General features: G+C 37.8%; 1 protein-coding gene across 15 annotated transcripts in view; it reads left to right on the forward strand.

The window, feature by feature from the left end:
• MCTP2 (multiple C2 and transmembrane domain containing 2) overlaps window positions 1-14,969 on the forward strand; it is a 250,502-nt gene extending 235,533 nt beyond the window's left edge. For 13 of the 15 annotated variants that reach the window (XM_022598922.3, XM_022598920.3, XM_089906863.1 and 10 more), the window contains 3 exons: window positions 5,391-5,500; window positions 11,262-11,359; window positions 13,536-14,969. In XM_022598922.3, coding sequence (XP_022454630.2) covers window positions 5,391-5,500; window positions 11,262-11,359; window positions 13,536-13,604 — 277 coding nt within the window. In that variant the 3' untranslated portion in view covers window positions 13,605-14,969. Of the gene's footprint in view, window positions 1-5,390; window positions 5,501-11,261; window positions 11,360-13,535 lie in introns of those variants that run through there. The other 2 variants (XR_016392018.1, XM_089906873.1) reach the window with 2 other exon arrangements.
• The last annotated feature ends 6,124 nt before the right edge of the window (window positions 14,970-21,093 follow it).

Genomic DNA, 21,093 nt, shown 5'->3' on the forward strand with positions numbered 1-21,093 from the left:
CATTTAAAGTGCTAAAGTTTCCTAAATGCTTAACTCCATGCCAAACATTTAGGCACTGATACTCATTATCAATTCACATTTAGTAAAAACTTTTTTCTAATTTCTATTTTTATTTCTTCCTTGCCAAGAAGTATATTGCTTAATTTCTAACAAATGGCCAACTTTTATAAATTTTTGAAAAGAAGGTTATTGAGTGTATTATTTTATATACATTCATTGATTAATTTGTTGATGGTGTTCAAATCTTTTATACTCATACTGGTCTTTATTTTTGGTTCTTCTTGTATTAATTAAAGATGTGTGTTAAAACCTTCCATTGGGGTCATGGATTTGTCTACTCTTTGTAGTTTGATCAGGTTTTGCTTTCTATATTCTGAAGTTATGTTATTTGGTTTGTACATGTTAAAATTGTTGTATTTTCCTGTTTAATTGGATCATTAATCAATAGAAAGTGACCGATTTTAAAAATCGGCCTTAATGTCTTGTTTAACTAATGATATGGCTATACCGTCTTCCTTTTGGTGCTTTCTTCATAATACAAGTTTTCTCTCACTTTCTTTCAACCTGTTTATGTTTTAGATATCTCTCTTGTTTCTGAGAGCCACTGTCTTTTACTTGCAGCATGTAGTGCATGCAAATTTAATGTGGTTACTGATATACTTAGATTTAAATCTGTGGTTTTTATTGTGTCTTTTTTACCCTTGCTCTGTTATTTGGGTTTTTTTCATTATTTTCTGTAATTTTCTTCTATTTTCCTCTATATATAAGCACCCTTTTGCCATTTTGTTGCTGTTGTCGTTGTTGTTACCCTAGAGTTTACAGCATGGCTTATTACCACAGTCTAATATTAATTGTTACTATTATCATCTTCCCAGTCAATTCAGTCAATTAATCTATGTTCCATGTCTCTTCTCTTTGACATCTTCTATCTTTTTGCTCTTTGTGATGCCTTCTAAGTACTTTCTTTGGACTACCTTGCACAACTTTATTTCCTCTGATATTTAAAATCCAGTTTAATCCATGCATGGGGGTCTTAACTTTTTGTTTATTTGTTTGTTTGTTTGTTTGCGGTTCGCGGGCCTCTCACTGCTGTGGCCTCTCCCGTTGCGGAGCACAGGCTCTGGACGCGCAGGCTCAGCGGCCATGGCTCACGGGCCCAGCCGCTCCGCGGCATGTGGGATCTTCCCAGACCAGGGCACGAACCGGTGTCTCCTGCATTGGCAGGTGGACTCTCAACCACTGTGCCACCAGGGAAGCCCTGGGGGTCTTAACTTTAATCACTGCATATCTTTTTCAAGTTCTCCTTGCTTTGTTTTCAAATCTTCTTGGTCATTTTCATCATCTCTTCCTTGACTATATTTTTAAGCCTCTGTTTTTTGACTTTTAAATTATTAAACATTATTACTTAACACGTTGTGTTTGCTTTCCGTATTTGAAGACTTTTGTTTGGGATTTTGCTGTTAACTTCTGCTGGCTCTTACTCATGATGCTGTGTGTCCTTTTATATTTTGCAGTTTTAATTATGAACTCATATTCCTTGGATTTGTGTGTGTATGAGGCATACTCAGATATCTGAGTTGATAGTGCATTTCCTTAGAGAGGATTATTGCTCGAGTCACTTTGGGGTGACTCAACCTGGGATCTCTTTTTTTAATTAAATTTTTTGCTGAGGCTTTTCGGAGTATACTGGTAGCATAAACTCATGATAAATCCTGGCACTAGCATCGTGACACACAAGAGAGTTCTTTGCATCCACTTATATATGGTGGATTTGTCCCTCCCTTCCTTTCTTCCTTTTTTGTCTCTGTCTTTCTGTCTGTCTCTCTCAATTCATCCTTACCCTGAAAATGTAAGTTTTATGCAGTGTTCTTCTACTTGAATCTTCCTTTGTGGAGGCCCTAGGCTTTATCTTCTGCCCCCCATGCAGGTAACAGATGCAGGAGTTCAAATTTTCAATATTTGGCAGAAATTATTAGAGTGAAATTGACTTTGGAGGTTGGTAATCTCCAGAATTCTTGCAATATATTTTATACTCTGATGTTTTCTTATTTTTAAGTCAGCCTAATGGTGGCTTTCTCTTTTTTTTCAAGGTATTAAAAATTATTTATCTATTATTTAACTTTTTTTAAAGGCAGGTTTGCTATTTTTAGAAAAGGACCCATAATGTATATTTCTTTATAAAAAGTAGTTCCATGCATTTTCCATAGTTTTTATTATCTTCAAAATGCTACCTGATATAATTAGCTTTTTTCACATTTATGTCACTTTTGTGCAATAACAAGAAAAATGAGGCTAAGTAACACTTACTGAATAATTACTATGTGCCAGATATTGTTTTTAAGGGGTTTACATTTATTAATTCATTGAATCCCCGCAGCATCTCTATAAAGTAGAAAGTCATTATTCCCACTTTACAGATGGGAAAATTAAAGCACAGAGAAGTAGAGTACATTGCTTAGGCTCACCTAATGGAAAAGAGATGGGTTCATTGCTACCTACCTGTGGATTGGCATCCAGGATCTGACACTTACTATGTCGCTGCTTTAAAAAGCAACAACAACAACGACGAAAACAGAAATAGGGCACACAGATTGGTATTTGTTTTTACTTGTTTATTTCAGTTTTAATTTATTGATTTTATATTTTTATTTATTTTGATTATGTGATATACATCCATGATAAAAGTAATCAAACAGAAAGCTTCCCATTATTCTCTGTAGCTCCATCTTCCCTCTTTCTTTCCCTCTCCCCCCATCATATTGAGCTATCATTCACAGTTTGGAGTATATCCTCCAGACGTTTTCTCAGTATGTGTGTGTGTGTGTGTGTGTGTGTGTGTGTGTGTATATATATACATACTTACATATTTCTGAAACTTAGTTTTTCACTGTATCTAGCTTTGAGCCTCTGTGTTGAGGGCAAAGGTGTTTGTGTGGGTGTTCTTTTCATATTCTCATTGTTTTTTAAAGCTGTATTGTATTGCAGAGTGTAAATCTATTTAGTTTTTCCTCTTTATTTAGATAAGTTTAGATATTTATTTTATTTAGATATTATCTTATTGATGATACTGAAGCTATTTTCTTTTTTAACTACTGCAAACCATACTGCATCACACATTCATGTACTATCCCTGTGTCCTTGTGCAAAGATATTTGCAGGTTAAATTTCTTGCCCTGGCATAACAGGGGCAATTGTGGCATCCATAACATTTTCTCAAATATTGTGAGGTTGCCTACTAGAAAGTTCTACTACAAATTCTTCTATGGAAGAGAATAGTCAGGAATGGACCTACAAATATGTAGACATTTAAAATAACATAGAAAGCAATATGATAAAGGAGTGGGGGAAATATTGATTATTCAAATTCTTGATGTCAAGTCACTTGACTAGGGGAAGTCTTTTACAAGAAATACCAAATCTAAAAATCAACAGGGAAAAAAATTGATGAATTTAGTCATGTAAAATACATAATTTTTATCTTTAAAAAATTATAAACAAGATTTTTTAAAAAGACAAGAAAGCAACAAACTGGGAAAATGTTTGCAACAAATATGACAGAGGACTGATTTCTTTAGTATCCAAAGAGATTTTATTTGAAGAAAACATCAAGGGGGGTGGGGATAGACAAATAGTAACTTCCTTCCTTTTTTTTTTTTTTTTTGAGTTTTTACAAGTGTGCTAGAAGCAGAGCTAACTTTTTTTTTTTTTGGAAACAAAACTTAAGATAAAAATTTAATATGAAAACTAAGCTAACCATCTTTCACGTGTTACCAGAGCTATTGTAAATGCAAGTACCTGTTAAATTCTAGCAAAACTCTATGCTATAGGTATTATTATTATTCCCATTCTTTAGAGAATAAATTATTGTTCAGGCTGATTGAAACACTTTCCTCTAGTCACTCAACTTTTAGAGGTAGAGCTTGAACTCAAACCCATGTCAGTTTGCTTATAAAATCAATTTTCTTAAGCACTTCCCTAAATAGTTACCTCTGGCAAGGAAATAAGCTGGATATCACTAAGAAACACATTAAAATGACCAACAGTCATATTAAAATGCATTCACCTTTGCTTATAATTTAAAGAAGTGAGACATTAGATACACACACATGTGTACATAATATTGTATCTCTCCATAGGCAAAGATTTAAAATATTAATAACAATTTTTAACAAGAGAGTGAGGTATAACTGGATTGCTCTTATATTTTTAAATTTGTTATTGAAGTATAGTTAATTTACAGTGTTGTGTATGTATATGTGTGTGTATATATATATATATATATATATATATTCTTTTTCAGATTCTTTTTCATTATAGGTTATTATAAGATACTGAGTATAGTTCCCTGTGTTATAGAGTAGGTCCTTGCTGTTGAACTATTTTATATATAGTAGTGTGTATATGTTAACACCAAACTCCTAATTTCAGGCTTGATTTGCTCATCTGTAAAAGGGGGATAATCCTTACTTGTGAGCATTACAATCTAAATATATAAAAAAAATCTTAGGACAGTGGCACATATTAAATGCCCAATAACTATTATAAGCTGCTCTTCCCAAATCCCCTAACACCCACCCCACCAAAAAAACAAACAACAGAAATAAATCTTTCATCTCAGTAAAGATGAAGGCCCAGAAGAAGAAATGCCCCAGACACTCATGAGCTCTCATCAGGGCACTGGATTTAATGATCACTTTCTAGGACTGTGCCAGGATTTCCATAGTACATTCAGCTCTACATCCCATATTCTAGATCTCAAGTCAAAGCAGGCAATAGATAGAACGAAAGGAGCCAAGGGCCTTGTGAAAATAATGTACGGCACCATTCCCTACATTGTCTATGGGTCGGTCGTGTAATGGTTTACAGCCAGTTGCTCCCCAGCCCATTTCAGGGCATTATGAACCTTCTGGAGTCAGTGAGTCTGGAAATTCTAAATATAAGTTATTAGAAAAATGCAAAAGCACTGTACAAATATCCTCCCTTTTCTCAATATTTACTGGCAACCATGCGTTAATTGAGAGAGAAATGTTGACTTTGAAGTGACCTAACTCACCTTTCGTTTTGAAGCTCTGCATGCACAGAGCCACATAACGGTATTGCAGTGTTTAATCACTTTTGAGAGCCAAAGTCTCTTCAGTACTGTCGGTTCCAGGAAGGCAAAGTCACCAAGATTCTGACAAGCCGAATGGCAGTTGGTCTTGTGACTTTCTCCTCAAGAATGTTTTTCTACTGCTCAATCAGTTTGGCAGACTTTTTTCTCCAAGTTTTGAGAAGAAACATTTCCAATAGACCTTTTTCATGTGTATAAACTAAGAAGTAAACATGGCAAAATGAATCTACAGCTGTTCTTGAGCATCAGAGAAAATGACATGTATGTGGTTTGTCTACAGCACATTTAACTGGACGGTCCCATTCCTTTCCTTCCTGGCCTGTTTGATACTGGCAGTTGCCACCATCACTTTGTATTTCATTCCACTGCGGTACATCATTTTAATCTGGGGTAAGTTTGGCACGGTCCTTTTGGTAGCAATCAATTCCAGGTAAGAACCAATAACTCATTTTTAAAGTGTGGCTATAAACTTTAAATGTGCTCTTGTTGGCAATTAAATATGAGATTAAGAAAAGTATTGGGGGAACAAAAACTTCCAGGACCTCCCTGAAAAGGCCAGTTACATGAACGATTAGCATAGATATTTATAGGCCTCTTGCATAATTGCAATCAAATAAAAATGTGATTGTGCATGCTATTTCCCTTTGGACTTTCAGAGTCATAAATACTCTTGAATAATATACTGCTGTGGCCCAGTAACTTTCAGGAAACGCTGTTATTCAGAGTGAGCAAACACCTGCATCTTGCCCTTTATATTATGTAAAAGTAGATCTAGCCACTGCTAGCCTGCTCCTGACACTTTATCTCCCCTGGAAGGAAAAAAATAACCTAACCCAATACTTAAATCCAGAAGCAGTGAGGTGAAAGGGAGGGACCCTCAGTGATTACCTAACCAGTGCCTGAAAGGAAAGAAAAAGCTATTATTTGCCAGGGGAAATGGTGAGCCTATATAAAGTTTAGCTGCTTTTAAAAAAAGTAGAAACAAAAGCAGCAAACTGGAAATAAATTTCAGGACTTGATTTACTCCTCAAGCTAGCAATTGGAAAAATTACAAGCAACTTTGTGAATATTTGTGTCTGTTGCTGGGTGGGCGCTGGGTTGATATAAGGAGAGTGCATTGCAGTTAGTTAATTGGAGAAGCAATCAACACTTTTCTGGAAGAATCTATCAGTTCTCGTTTTCCATTGCTCAGCTCCTGTGACCACTGCTCAGTTCTTAACCATAGTTACTTCTAGGGATCTTCAGATGTTAAGAGAGGTTCAGAGAAGTTCCAAATGTAGGTGACTGTGTTGAGATGCATTCATCTGTAAGCAAAAGCTGAAAGCCTGCAAATGCTAGGGTGAGGGGGAGCTATAATATTTCTAAAACCATTAAATGTAGACTATTTCCAAAGAGAACCCAGGCAGAATCCTGCTGATGAGAAAGGCCAAACCTAGACATTCAGAAATGGGAAAAGTCATGGGAAAAATGGAATAACTCATAACATTTCAGAAATAGAATGATTTTGAGAGAGCATAATCCATTATGTATTTTATCCAGGAGGTGAAAGTCCTATTACATAAAGTCTCTCTCCTTTGTAACAAGCCCTAGAAAAGGAAAAGATATTCTAACTCCCTCTTCAGGGGTCCATTTTAATACTTCATGACTCTTACTCTTGGAGAAAGTCATCTCATATCCATGCTTAGTTTTTGTTTGTTTTTCTGTTGTGTTTTTCAGTTTCAGCACATTGGCCCATATTTGACCTTTAGGAAGGAGAGCATGGAGCTTTTCAGGGGCCCATTGATTAAGAAGGAATACATATTTTATAAAAGCATTTCCCTGAATACTCATATACTGAATGTTATCTGTATAGATTGAATAATCTCATTCTTTCTTGTTTTTCGTTAAGTGTTAGTTTCTCAATCCATTTGCTGATCACATTTAAAACACAGATCTTAAAACTGTTGTCTGACCCTAACAAGAACTTGATCCAGAATTATAAGCATTTGGCCAGTGTTTTGCTCCTTTTAAAAAGTTGGTGTGAGTTGACGGTCAGCTTGTTAAACACTGTTGCACATGATTTCTTCATCCTTCTGGTATATACTTGATTTGTTTTTCTGTATCTCTCCCTCCGGAAAGAAGACTATACTATGTTTCTTCCTTAGATTGTCAGTATTGGGATTCCAATCCATCTTTCAATTTACCCCACATCCCTTTGACTTCTCGTCTTATCCTCCAAGTTCTTGGCAGCTTTTCAACACCAACTTTTTGCATCTACTTAATGAGACACTGTTCTATTTATTGTTCAGCTTATGGATGAAATTATGAAATAGCATGGAGTTTAAGATGCTCTCCTGGATGAAAATAACCCTTTGATCTTTATGTTCTGTGTCTCATTCTTTAGTTTTAGACAGAGGTTTATAGTTTATTGATGAGCTTACCATAGATAAGCCTTGACTTATCACATGATCTGTTGCCTCTTCTCATCACGTAAAACCTGCCATACCATCATGGAATATATTCTGCCATTCTGTTAGGATTTATTCTTTTCCAAGACAAGTTAGTTATTAGCTAGCACAGATCCAGGGCTTTCCTTTGCACATCTCTTACATAATCGTATTCTTGGCAGAGAATTTATCATGTAGAAGAAGACAACTTTATACGTCTTAAATTTCTAACTTTCCTTTTAACCTTCTTAAGCATCAAAAGACTATTTCTTATCCTAAGTTACTCATTTTCATTGAGTCCTGAAGTGGTTGATAAGATCCTTAAATTTTTGTGTGTGATGTTTTTTAACCTTTTGGAGGAAAATTTTTTAACTCTGTGTTCTGTATTTCCCTATTCTTTACATCCAAATAACATTTTTGTATAAGTATTTATTAAGTAGCATAATTATTTAACATAAGTCTATGAAAGCAGCCTAATTTCATGATGGCTGTGGGGAATATTCCTTGACTCACCAACTTTATTGTAAGGTTTTAAATGGTGAGATACTTTCTTTCCTCTTTAACCGTATAATTCCTAGCGCAGCTACATATAGGTAATAGATCTTTAGTGGGTACTTAGTAAATATTTTGAGTGGATGAGTCTGCAAGTTTAATACCTGTGATCTACATAGATGGCATTTTTTGAGCTCATTACCTCTCTTATTTGGGAGTGTAATTATGAAAATTAAGTTAGAAGTGGCTTAAGAGGGATGTCTGGAATTTTCTCTAGAAAACTGTATCTACTGAATTTTGGTCATTTGTTTGTTGCATGTGTTTCTAGAAGGCAAGGCACCTTTGAGGATTAGATCCCATGGAGGTTTTCTGTACCTTTTGAGAGGTTTCCATATTCCTTCCATTCTGTTCTTCATCATAGATGCTCTAATTATACTTTTTCAGTTCTGATCTTAGCCACTTCTGATTTCCCAGGTAGATTACAAACTCTCCAAGCCAGATTTTGAGCTGCTTGAAAGAAACTGTGACGATTTAGCTTTGTACCTCCATTTGATAGTGCAGTATATATCACATGGAAGACACTTAGTGTTTGATACAGGAGCAAGCAAGGACCCTCTGCCCCATCTCGCCCATCCCTACCAGTATTTTGCAGTTAGGGCTACATGCCAGTCACTCATAAAATGTTCTAATTCAGTTTCAAGTGTCTATTCCCTAGTGACCATATGTGCAAAGCAGCCATGCGATTTTTCCTCTCTCTTTCTCCGAGTGATTTATTTTTTTAACCAGAGGGCTCATTCCAATCCACTGATCTATTCAATCTATCATCATTAAATTATAGTGTCTTTCCCAAATGTTAATCCCTTGGTATTTAAATCCCACTTTCTTTCTTTGGCTAAAAAAAACCATAAAAATTTACGGCAGATATGCTGTATTGTTTAGGTTAAAAAATCTAAAAGTACATCTAGCATGCTACTGGAGAAACCCACAACTTCCAAATTTGGTATGTAGTCACATACCTGCCAGTATAAAGACTCTTCCATCACCACCTGCTTTGTTTTCTTGGCTTATTGACATCTACAGTAATGATGGTAGCCCCCTTCATTGTGGTGGAATTTCAGATTATAGAATCCTCTTGGCTTTGTTGTCCAATGTGATTCTCCCTTCAACCCAAGGAACTATATAATATAGGTCTTTATTATTCAAATTTTAATATAAGAAATCTAAGGCTCAGGGAGGTTAAGTAATTTGTCTGAAACTACAGCTAATAGTACATGGTGAGGCCAGAACTGGAACCCAGCTATTCTTGTTCCCAAACCCTTGTTCCTTGCCCAGTTGCCCTTTAAAGATGACCACAGGCTCTATGATCCCCTCTTGACACTTGGTTTTACACTGTAGATAATATGGTGGAATTACTGACATTTGAGCCTGTGACATCTTAAAAAAAACAAGATGTGCTTTTGAAGCACACAATCTGAGTTCCTTATAATTTTTATTCTAACAAAGTTTTTCAAACATAGACTGTCGGAGTGCTTTGTGGACTTCTTCTGCCCTTATTGGTGCATTTGAGCTACTGGGCAGGTTTATAATCTACTCAGTGACTAAGAATGCAGTGTTTTGATCGGCTGTGATATTATCCCTGCCTGGCTGTTCATTGTAAAGGCTCCAGATGCACACACTATATATAATTAACAATAGAAGATATATCTTTCCTCAATACGTCTTTGTCTCCCTTCATCATTTTGCCTTGTCTGTTTTCTTTTGCCAGAAAGCCCATGCTACAATTAAATGTCTTTAGAATAACACAGTGGAGAGTATTTTAAAGGAACACTGGGGGAAATTTTAGCTAGAAACATGAAGCTGCCTGTGGAGGTAGAGGGAAGAAAGGCATAGAGTGGCTTTGACTTGAGAAAAAGTGGGCTATTTGCAGGAAGTCTTCCCCAGCCCAGTCAACAAGCACCCTTGACTTATGAACATGGCCAGGTCCCATTTGCCAAGCAGATGTGAACCCGACCCTCTCTAAAGAAACTACCAGGAGTTTGTGTCAGGTGTAATGGCATGCCGAAAGTCCAGTTTTAGATGAAGGCAAAATAATATTTAATGAGAGAAGGAAAACATCAAACCTCTACTGTGTTGTAGACTATTGAACAGGTAAATGTTACCTTGCCTTCAGAGTAAGAGCCAGTCAGGGTACCACCAACGTGAACATTCAGCATCACGGAGATTGACAAGGACTTCAGATATGGTCCTTAATAAACAAGCACTCTGTGGGCAAACTTCAGAAGGCCACCTTCTGCTTCTAAGACTCGGCACAAAGGGTTGACATTTAGTGAAAAGACCACGTTTATAAACTCTGGCTACAGGCACACACACCTCCAAGAAGCTCCTAGGAGCAGAGTAGGAGACAAAAGCTGGTGGAGGGGTGCATCCCTCTGAAGAGGGAACCGTGGGCAGAGCTTGTCCTGGATGTGCCCACGTGCCCAAGGTGCCGCCACCAAGGACAAGTTAAACGTCACACCCCCTTCTAATTACCGTTGTCCTAAATCAGCACCAACTTCATGGCCTAGCCAAACCCTCGCACCAGTGCCACGGTCCATAAATTAAGCTAGCAACCACAGTAAGATAATTTTCCAATAATAACTTTTCACAGTTTCCTGCAGCATCAAAGTAAAATCAACATGTCAAGTTCTGTTCTGCAGTGAGAGAAGAGAAACCTGTGAAAATGAGTTGGACGGGGGGCGGGAGATAGATTTCTTGTGGGTTCTTTTTAATAACAGAAAAACAACTCCCACCCTCCACCTCCCGCTGCTAGGTTTGGTCCAGAGCTCCCAAGCAGAGACTTGTTGGGGCTAGTGAAGGCCTTTTCCCATCTGGGACATTCATTTTCCTAGCAGAGGAGGCTGTTAATCAGTGTCGTCCAAAAAACCAGTGAGCTCCACAGTTTTAGTGTGTGTTTCTGCCGCCCTGCTGATGGAATTGTAATGGGATTTTCACAGCTGAAGAAGGCAAAGCCCCTCTCCAATGATCCCCCTTTCCTTCCTCCAAGAAAAGACATTAGTGAATGATTCCACATGACAGCAACGTGTGCATGACTTGAGGTCCAGTAATTGTTTTCACACTAATTTTTACTTGTGATTGCTTCCCCTCTCCCAGTCAGGTGAGTTTTTAAAGATAGATAGATGGATAGAGAGACATCAGCAGACAGACAGAGATCTTCCGATATTTCTGTTTTTCAGGCATAAATAAATTTACTAAGAAGTTTCGAAATCCCTACGCCATCGACAATAATGAGCTACTAAACTTCCTCTCCAGAGTACCGTCTGATGTTCAAAAGGTATGTAATGAACGCTCACCCCCAACAGGGGCCCCGACCCTGAAGTCTGGCCTGCCCCAGAGCCAGAGGAGCACAGGGCTGTGCTTGTGTGAGTCATTGAGATAACGAATCAAAAAATCCTTAAAGAGGCCTGCCTTGCAAGGAGGTGGCAAGAAAACCTTTGTCCAGAAGCATGAGATGATTGGGGAAAATTATCCTGAAAAAGAGCTACTTAAGAATGGTCTGGAACTCACACTGTGAGGCTGTAGTGCAGTGAGGTTTGTCCCTTTTCTGATCGTTTGCCTTCCCAAAGAGGATAAGATGGGCTCAGCGAGTAGGAGAGCGTGAGATCCAGAGCTGGCGGAGGCTTGCTTATTTTCCTCCTCTTCCGGATGGCAGGCATTCTACGGGAAGTAGGGGGCAAGAGGATTATTCTTTTGATTCTTCTTTACCCCGATTATCTCCTAGGCCACCCTCCTATCCCTTTCCCTTTGAAGACTTAAAGATGCTGAGGGCAAAGCCCCCACTTACTCTAATACACATAGAGGCAGAGACAGCATGCAATAATTTGAGATCAGTCAGAAGTATTATTCACAGGTAATGGTCACTTAGTCCAGCAGTGTCCCTTTTCTTTGGATACACAGAGGTTAACCAAGGCAACAATACCGGAAAGTCCATAGAGCAGCCTAATTCAGGCCCCTGCAGATCAGGCTGCTATAAATCCAGAGGTGGGAGGGCAGGCAAAGACCTCTCTAATGGAGAAGAGAAATCATAGAATAGGTAGATGGGGAGACCGTGGCATGAAATGCCATCATGACGATCAAAGACACAATCTTTTATTGTCTGAGAGAATCCCAAATCAAGTATCAATTTCTAGGCCACTGTACCATAATTCATTTCCCAGCAGCTCCGGGTGGATTGCAGAGATGTAAGGCTGAAAGGCCCCGGAGAGTTTCTTTCCTCTTCATTCCAACTTCTAGAGATTAAAATAGACCTTGTGATGCTTTATCTTTTAACCTTCATTTAATGATATAATTATCTATTAAAATGCATTCTATAAATATGAATTTCCTTGTTAACATTGCATTGCATGATTGTAAAATAGTAGCTTGGCCCCTGTTTGTTTGGCCTTGAAGATTGGCAGGCGTGTCATCCCCTAGGGGACCTTCACAAGACACTCTAAAGAAAGCATGCTTTTTTCACATATCTGCTTTCCACCAAGTGTAGCTCAGTTTATGTGATGGGGTAGGATGTCCTTGAGGAGTTTGGCACAAATACTCAAAATAGTGAGCACATGTGGTCTGTAATACAATACTTTAAATAAAGCCATTCCACCATCAGCCTATCAAAGCACACACACCAAAGCAATACGACTGCAACATACCATCACTTGAGTCACAATGTGAGTTTGTGCCTGCATCCTTGAAGAATGGAAATTCCCATCAAGCTCCCGCTAAGGATTATCTGTGCACAGTTTGGGCACCAGCCCTGAGCGAGGTCATCCAGTTGGAGTTGGCGTGAATACAGAGGGTTACAACAAAAGAGCATTTGAGGAAGATGTACAGTAAGCTAGCAAGATCTCCGTGTATCTCCAAGAGCACTTGCTAATAACACAGTAGACAGTTTGCCACTGGGGACTCCCCACGTACTTATATTTGTTACAGATGTTTTAGCCATTACACTGTAAATGAAATTCATTTATAAGAGAAATATTTATTAGTCTGGGGCCAGCGTTAATTTCAACATCTCTCCCCCCTCTGGCAAAAGAAATGTATGTAATTGGCAGAGATCTTTTTCCCCAAGATTTTAGATATTTCTAAATGAATAATTCTTAGTAAGTTGCTGTATCATATACTAAGATAAACATTCCCGAGAGGCTGTTATTAAGCTCTTTTCTGGTTGAACACGGGCATACACAGAACTAAAACCATCTAGCAGTGCCGAGAGCAGGTAGAAACCCAGAAACCCATGCATCTCATTAGAAAAATCTGCTTTTAATATTTTGGTTTCAAGAAATGATGCATGACTCCTCAAATCCTTCCTGCAATTAATCCCTCCATGTTCCTGTGTTTAGAAAATGATTCATTACCTTTGAACCTTCCTTCCTTTGCCTTGGTGTGTCCTCGGGGAGCCATTAGCACACTGTGGTGAGCTAGGGTTACCTAACTGCCAGTGTCACGTCTGTCTGTTTTCACAGGTGCAGTATGCAGAGTTGAAGCCCGGCAGCAGCCAGAGCCCCCTTCGTAAGAAGCGCAGCGCACTCTAGGACACACACAGACCTTGGACGCCAGCACCCGATTCCGTGTTGGGCTGATTAGACCAATATTCTCTCTCGTTCAGTGGTATCCGTGGTGTCAGTCTGAAATGCGTGCTGTGTGGAGCCCTGTCTGTATCCTCCCTCTTCTTCGTTGCACAGATGCACGCACATGTGTGTGCATCCATGTGCAGGGGTGTCCTGGTTGCACCTTGAGTCAGCCCGGCAAAAGGGAACAACCCAGAGATGGTAAAAGACTAACATCCCTTCCCAAGTAGGAGATAAAGCAAGGCTTCCATGGGTCTGAGCACCCTCCTTGAGAACAGCCAGGAGGCCACTTGGATTCGAGCATGACTTTGAACTCGTTTTCACACATCCAACAGATTCTCACTAAGATTCAGTTATTTGCACTCCCCACCCCTACACTCCTTTCAGATGATTGTTCATGAGTCCGTTTTCTTTGAGTTAACAAGTCCTTGATAGATAGTCACCGTCCACCCAAATAATATATATTATAAATAGATTTTTAAAAATAATTACCAGGATTAGCCCAATTCTTTAGGGATCTTTCAGCCGTAATTACCAAAGACCTATATGTGAAATTTCAGTAAGCTGCTTGGTGCTGGATGCCAGCCTGCATCATGGTCCGTTGCTGGCAATGGATGTCCCAGGAAGGCCCCAAGGGATCATTCACCCCAAACCTGAAGGTTCCCTGAAAGTATGTGGTTGCCTCAAATAGCCATTTCTTCTGACTTGACTTTTTGCTTATCTCCCAAGTAAAATCTCAATATTATAGCTTGAGAAAGGGGGGGGGGGGGATGAATGAATGAATTCTGAGAAGTGTTTTGAAAGATAAAGGCTGAGCAGGAAGGGACCAATGTATGTGGCTGCTTATCTGATTGTCATACTCCCTTCATTTGCCTGCGTTTTTAAGAAAGTGAAAATGCTGTAGCAATCCAAATGGATCTTTTGTTCCTGAGCAAAACAGGCTACACATAATAAAAATATATCTCAGAACCCCATTCCCAGAAAAGTACCACCCCAAAGTCTTTTTGAGTATATCAGCCTTCACCGTTTCACTGTAACCCCCTCCAAGTAAAAATCCCAATTTTTATGCATATATAAAATGTATACAAATACCTTTCTGTTCAAATAATGTTTAAGTTGTAAAGACTGTATTTTGTTGAAACGTACTTTGTATGTGCAGATTTATATATATATATAATATATATATATATGTATTGTAAAGAAAAGTTGAGGTAAAAAGATCTAATAGTGAGTTTTACTGTTTTTTTTTCTCTCTCTCTCTCTCTGGGTTGTAATTTAATAATCTTCAAACAAAATGTTTATGAAAAATGCCAAAGATTCTAAACCTTATCACCCTGTGTCTGTTTTTCTTCATATTCTATCTTCCTGGGTTGCTTTCTGGCTGAGCCAGATTTCTGCATGATTTGATTTACTTCAAGTTAATGAAGCTGGCTGAAAAAGAACCTTGCAGAAATTATAAAAGCTCCAGTAAATCTCTGAGTTGTACATACAATAGATACCCAAGAACCTCTTTTGTTAAACCAGTTAATCTTCTGTGTAAACAATGCCTCATTGTCTCACTCCCAACTACCATCTAGTTTATCATAGTCTGTCATTTTGTAAGGACCTAAGTCAGACATTTTTAAACAGACACGTGAGATCTGATCAGTCATTTGAATGAAAACTTTCAGCAGCAAAATAACCCCTTATTCATTTAAAAGTGGAACCAACACTTAGAATAGAATAGAATTTCAAAATGAAATAATTCGCCTGAAAAGAAGGCATCATTAGTTAGACTTATCTCTTCTGTAGTCCGACTGGAATTTTCAGCATTAAGTTTAGGACACAAACAGTAGCTGGGATGCAAGAGCAAGGACAGAATGAACCTTTAATAAACTGTATGGAAAACAGTTGTTAATTAAGTAGGCATGGGATGTTAAAAATGAATGCTATCTACAAGTGAAATGTTAAGATTCATACAAGTAGTCAAACTCGTATGAAAGATTCGGGGATGCTTTAGATAAAATTTATGGATAATGGTTTCACAGTGTGATAATTAAAGATAATTTAGTAGGAATGTTGAAGTCTGGCCAAGCTCTCCTGGTTCTTCCAGTCCTGCTTGGTGTCTTACAGGCATCTCTTCCTCAGCAGTTCGGAAATTCAGCATTATCTTTCCCTCCATGTGTGCAGGACCCCTAACCCCACAGTCTCCTTCTAGCTTTGTTATTCCTTATTGGCACAGGCATCTTATGGGCTGGGAGGCCCTTGGCATCCCTTTTTTCATTCCTCGTGCTTTTATCACCATCTCCCAACCCATAAAATCTGGTAGATCAGTGTTGACACATTATCTTGTCCGTTTATGTTTTGTACATTTCCATTCGCGACCACCCAAGTCACCGCCCAAGCTGAGGCCTCTGTAACCTCTCACAAGTCAAGGTAATGGTGCCAATTACATTATGCCAGGCCAATATTCATTCGGATTATTCTTTTCCCTGTAAATACTTTCTCCCCAGTTTCTATCCAAATTAATTCTAACCTCCTTCAGAGCTTTCAGAAGTCTCCTACCCACACTGGTTTTCTTAGTTCCTTGGCTGGATTAGAGTCCACCTTTCTCTTTTGCACCCCGACAACTTAGATATCTTTATGGCATCTGCCGTATTCTGCCATCGCTCATAATTACCAGAGGCCTTGACTCCCACTTCCCTCCACTGGATAGCCCATCCTATCTGGCATCTAATAGTCACTCAGAAAATATATGATTAACTGACCAGGTCATAGAAAACATTTCTTTCTCTGCCCTTTCATGTGTGATTCTCAGAACAGAGGCCGGAGCTGGATAAATTAGTGTGCTCAATCCCAGGAAATAATTTCTTGCATTAAGTGCACGCCCTCATATTATGTGATATTACTTATAAGCTCTGGCCATGTTGATTATAAACTTCTAAACTAAACAGTGTCATATTTGGAGAAGTCCTTACCTACATGTCAAAGGAAAATATAACGTTTATTTGTAGGTTGTAAAACAATTTTTGATTCTTTTTCTTATTATTTATCACTGAACAAACATATATTGAGTGTTGATGATATACTTGAACAAAACAGAGTACATTCCCTTGGTAGAGCCAGACATTAAACAGATATTTTCAAGCAATGGCATGACTTTCTCAGATTCAGCTTTTAAAGAGATCATTCTGACTGCAGTGGGTACACAAGCAATTACGAATGACCAGAGAAGAGCCAGTTGTAGAGCTCCTGATAAGTTAATGTTTGCCTGGACTTTCAAATAAGGGCACTGGAAAAAGAAACACATATAAGTGAAATCAGAGAATGGTTAAGAGATTAAAGTGAGCAGGACTTCACAGTTGCTTGACTATGGGGTGAGGGAGAGAGTAGATCAAGGATGGCACTCAGTCCTTTTGTCTCTGGGTCTGGAAAGATCATCTTGCCTTTTACCGAGAGAGGATTGTAAGAGCAGCAAGGGGAAGAACTGCAGGGGCCCAATTTTAGATGGCGTTGAATTTGGGATGCTTGAGAAACCTCCAAACGGGGATGTCTATGAGGTGACTGAAATGGAGCTAAAAGAAATACACTGTACTTGAGAGAGATACATTTAAGGGCCAACAGTCATAGAAGATGAATGAAGCTACACGCTTTAAGAGATTGAACTCAACACACACACACATATATATATATAAAGATTAGTCAGCTAAGACTGTAAATAGAAATTGAATTAAATAGGAAAGCAGTAAGCATGTGCTGTCATAGAATTCAAGGATAGAGCATGTTTCCAGAAATATGTGGTCGGTAGTGCTAAATGCCACTGTGATCACATAGATTGAGGACAGAATGATGACCGTAATGACATGGCAGTTTGGGAGGACCTTGGAAACGAGTCATTTCAGGGGAGCGGTAGGAGTAGAAAAGATCGGGGTTGGGACGTGAGTGGATGTCAGAACGTGGAGACTGAATGGAGGTAACTTTGCAAATTTCCACTGGAGGGAGACGGGGGAGAGAGGGCAGAGATTGGGAATGAAGGAAGGGCTACAGGATGATTGTAGTAAGAGAAAAAATTAGATGTGTCATGAACTCAGTGTATACCCATCAGCCACAAAAAATTCTTCATGAGTATGAGATGGAGTTAACTATATTCATTATTTAAAATTATGTTCTGTCAAAACCCATCTCTCATTTATGTAGTCTTAATCTAACTTTTAAGGCAACAGAATGGTTGAAAAATCGAAATAGAATATTCTCTGAAAATATAATGAGTAGTCAATTGAAAATTGAATAAAAGTTGAAGGGTGACTTCTCAAGAATGGCTTAAAGCACATTACCTCTTTCTATAGGTCTCTTTGTATAAAACCTGCCATTCTGTTCTGGCATTTTAATGTAATAATTTACACAGGAAAATCGATAGTCAAGCACATCAGAATGGTTAACATTTTATAGCACTTATCAAATGCCAGATACTTTCTAGGTGCCTTAGATGTAATAACACATTTAATAATTTTTTGAAAAGCAACTATGATATTCCCTCTAAATACTTATTTAAAAAAAAAAAAAACACGGATCTTATACAAACTCTCCTAGAAAACAGCAAAAAAGATTACACTCTTCTACACATTTTATGAGGCCAGGATAATCTTCATCCCCAAACCCAAGATGATACAAGAATGGAAAATTACTTACCAAAATCCCTTATGAATATAAATGTAAAATTATGAAAGATATATAAGCCTCTACACTGAAGAATATTAATGAAAGGACGAAGATATACAAATGATGGGGTTCATGGATTAGAAGTTCAATATATTAAGATGTCAGTAGATTGAATGTAAGGATGGTAAAAATTAGAGGTTGGGTTTTTTTTTTGCAGAAATTAATCAGCTGACTCTAAAATGTATATGGAAATACAAGAGTTCAAGAATAGTCAAAGCAATCTTACAGGTAGTAACTCTAGCAGATGTCCAGATGTATTGCAAAGCTATTGTAACTAAGACAATGTGGTATTGGCACAAGCGTGGACAAATAGATCAAAGAAGTAGAAAAGACCAGAAGCAGACCCACACATATTTGGTAACCTGTGACCTAATTTATGTCAAAGGTAACATATTTGCAATGCGTAGGGAAAAGACCTTTTTGGAAAATGATGCTGGGTTATTTTAGTATCCATGTGGATAAAATGAATCGACCTCTTCCATGTATAATTTACAAGAATCAATTCCATATGAGTTCGCAGGTCCAAAAGTGGATGGCAAAATAAAGATTTCAGAAAAAGACATAGGAAAATATTTTCACATCTATGTGATAAGCAAAAAGATTTCTTAAACTGGAGACAAGATGCTAATCATAAAGGGAAAATATTGTTAAGTTGTTGATCATTACAATTAATCTTTTCCTCAAAAAATATGACTGAGTGTAAAAATGAGCCACAAAGTGGGAGAAGATATGCAATCTCTATATGTAAACTGACAAAGGATTCTTATCCGGAATACGTAAAGAATTTCTACAATGAAAAGGCTGATAACCCAGTAGAAAAATGGGCAAAAGACTTGAACAGGCACTGTACAAATGAGCCTATCCAAATGGCCAGAAAATATGTAAAAAGGTGCTGAACAGCATTAGTCATCAGGCAAATGGAAACTGAAATCACAAAATGATACAATTGCACAAAGCCAGAATAACTAAAGTAGGAAAGTCAATATTAAACATTCTCAAGAATATGGGGAAAAAATTCTCATACTTGCTGGTGGGTGGGAACATAAATTGGTACAACCACTTTGGAAAACTGGTTGGCAGTATCTATTAAAGCTGGCTATATGAATACCCTATGACCCTTCCCCCAGGTCTACTCTTAGGTTTAAAACCAATAGATATGTGCATGTCAATAAAAGGCATGCCCGAGAATATTTGTAGCGGCGCTACTTGTATAATTCCAAACTGGAAACAGTATATAGATGATAGATAGATAGATAGATAGATAGATAGATAGATATAGATACCCATCAATCGCTGGGTTGATCAGTAAATTGTGACTCTACAATGGAATACATAGAGAAATGAAATGAAAAACTGTTACATGCAACAACATGGAAAAATTTCACAAATAATGTTGAGCAAAAGGAACAAGACAGATGCACAGGTAAATGCAATGTATGATTTCATTTATGTCAAGTTCAAAAACAGGGAGAATACAGTCTATGGTGTTAGAAGTCAGGAGGCTGTGGGGATAGTGACTAAAAGAATCTATGAGTGGGCTCCTGGGATGATGGTAATGGTCAGTTGTTTTGGTTTGGACTCTAGTTACATGAACTTGTTCACTTTGTGAAATTCCCTGAACTTAAGACTAATGTAATTTCCTGCATTTTTCCTAAAAAGAAAAGAAAAACGATGAAGCATGACAATTTTATCCCTAATTTACAATGAAAGAAACCAAGACCAATCACTGTTAAGTATTTTAAACATGAAAAGAGAGAAACCCTTCAAATAAACCTTTAAAATTGTGTAAAAGTTGGGAGTCACTTTAAATGATAAACCCAAAGAAGGCAGTTCTTACGTAATCTTATTGCCTTTGAGTATTCGATTTCATGTTAAATCAACCATCAGTTTTAAAAAATCTTTATTATCAGGAGTACTAAAAATGACTTCTAACTGATTACATGATGAAGCATTAAAAAGTTGCTTTGCATGAGCAAACTTACCCATAAAACCTCAGGATCCTAAGTGTTCCAGAAAATTTTAACTTTTTACAGTTTATACTTAGGTTCATTGAGCCTGGCATCCTAGGACAACATCTCTCACATGAGCTATTTTTTTTCCCTTTTCACATATTAAAGCTTGTAGAGCAAAAAGGTGATGGAATTTTTGTGGTTCCTGAGAAAGGCTATGTGTCTTCTCTCCCATGGGAAGAAATATAGATGATGATAGATAGGTAGATAGATAGGTAGATAGGTAGATGATAGGTGATAGATGGATAGATAGATGATAAATGGATGATAGTGATAGATGATAGATATAAATATAGATGATATAGATGAGAGTGTATGTATATACATATATACGCATATATATATATATTGCTGAAGTGAAAACTTTACCTTCTTAGGCTCAGTAGTTGGAGGCCTACAAATTAAACTCAACTAACAGATAAACAAGAGAAAGAACAGATTTTAACTATGTAAGGGAGTTCACAAAGAAATGTGACTCAAAGAGGGCAGTTGAATTTGGGACTTAAACACCATCTTAGGAGGCGAAGGGAAGGAGGAGAAGGGCATGTAAAATGGGAAGACAAATGACTTGTTAGAGGGGAGAAGGGAGGAACAGCACATGGGAAAACAGATGACTTTTAGGAAAATTAGATGGGCCCTTAGGAGAATAGACGGATGGGAGATAGAATAGTTTTGTGGCAATGTCTGTCTAGGTGTGGTGCCTTTTCATTGTCCCTGGTGATAAGAGTCAACCTTCCTAGTTTGCT

This window comes from Delphinapterus leucas, chromosome 2, assembly GCF_059928025.1.
Source record: "Delphinapterus leucas isolate spDelLeu-1000000601 "Yukka" chromosome 2, BTC_Dleu_Yukka2, whole genome shotgun sequence".
Lineage (NCBI taxonomy): Eukaryota > Metazoa > Chordata > Mammalia > Artiodactyla > Monodontidae > Delphinapterus > Delphinapterus leucas.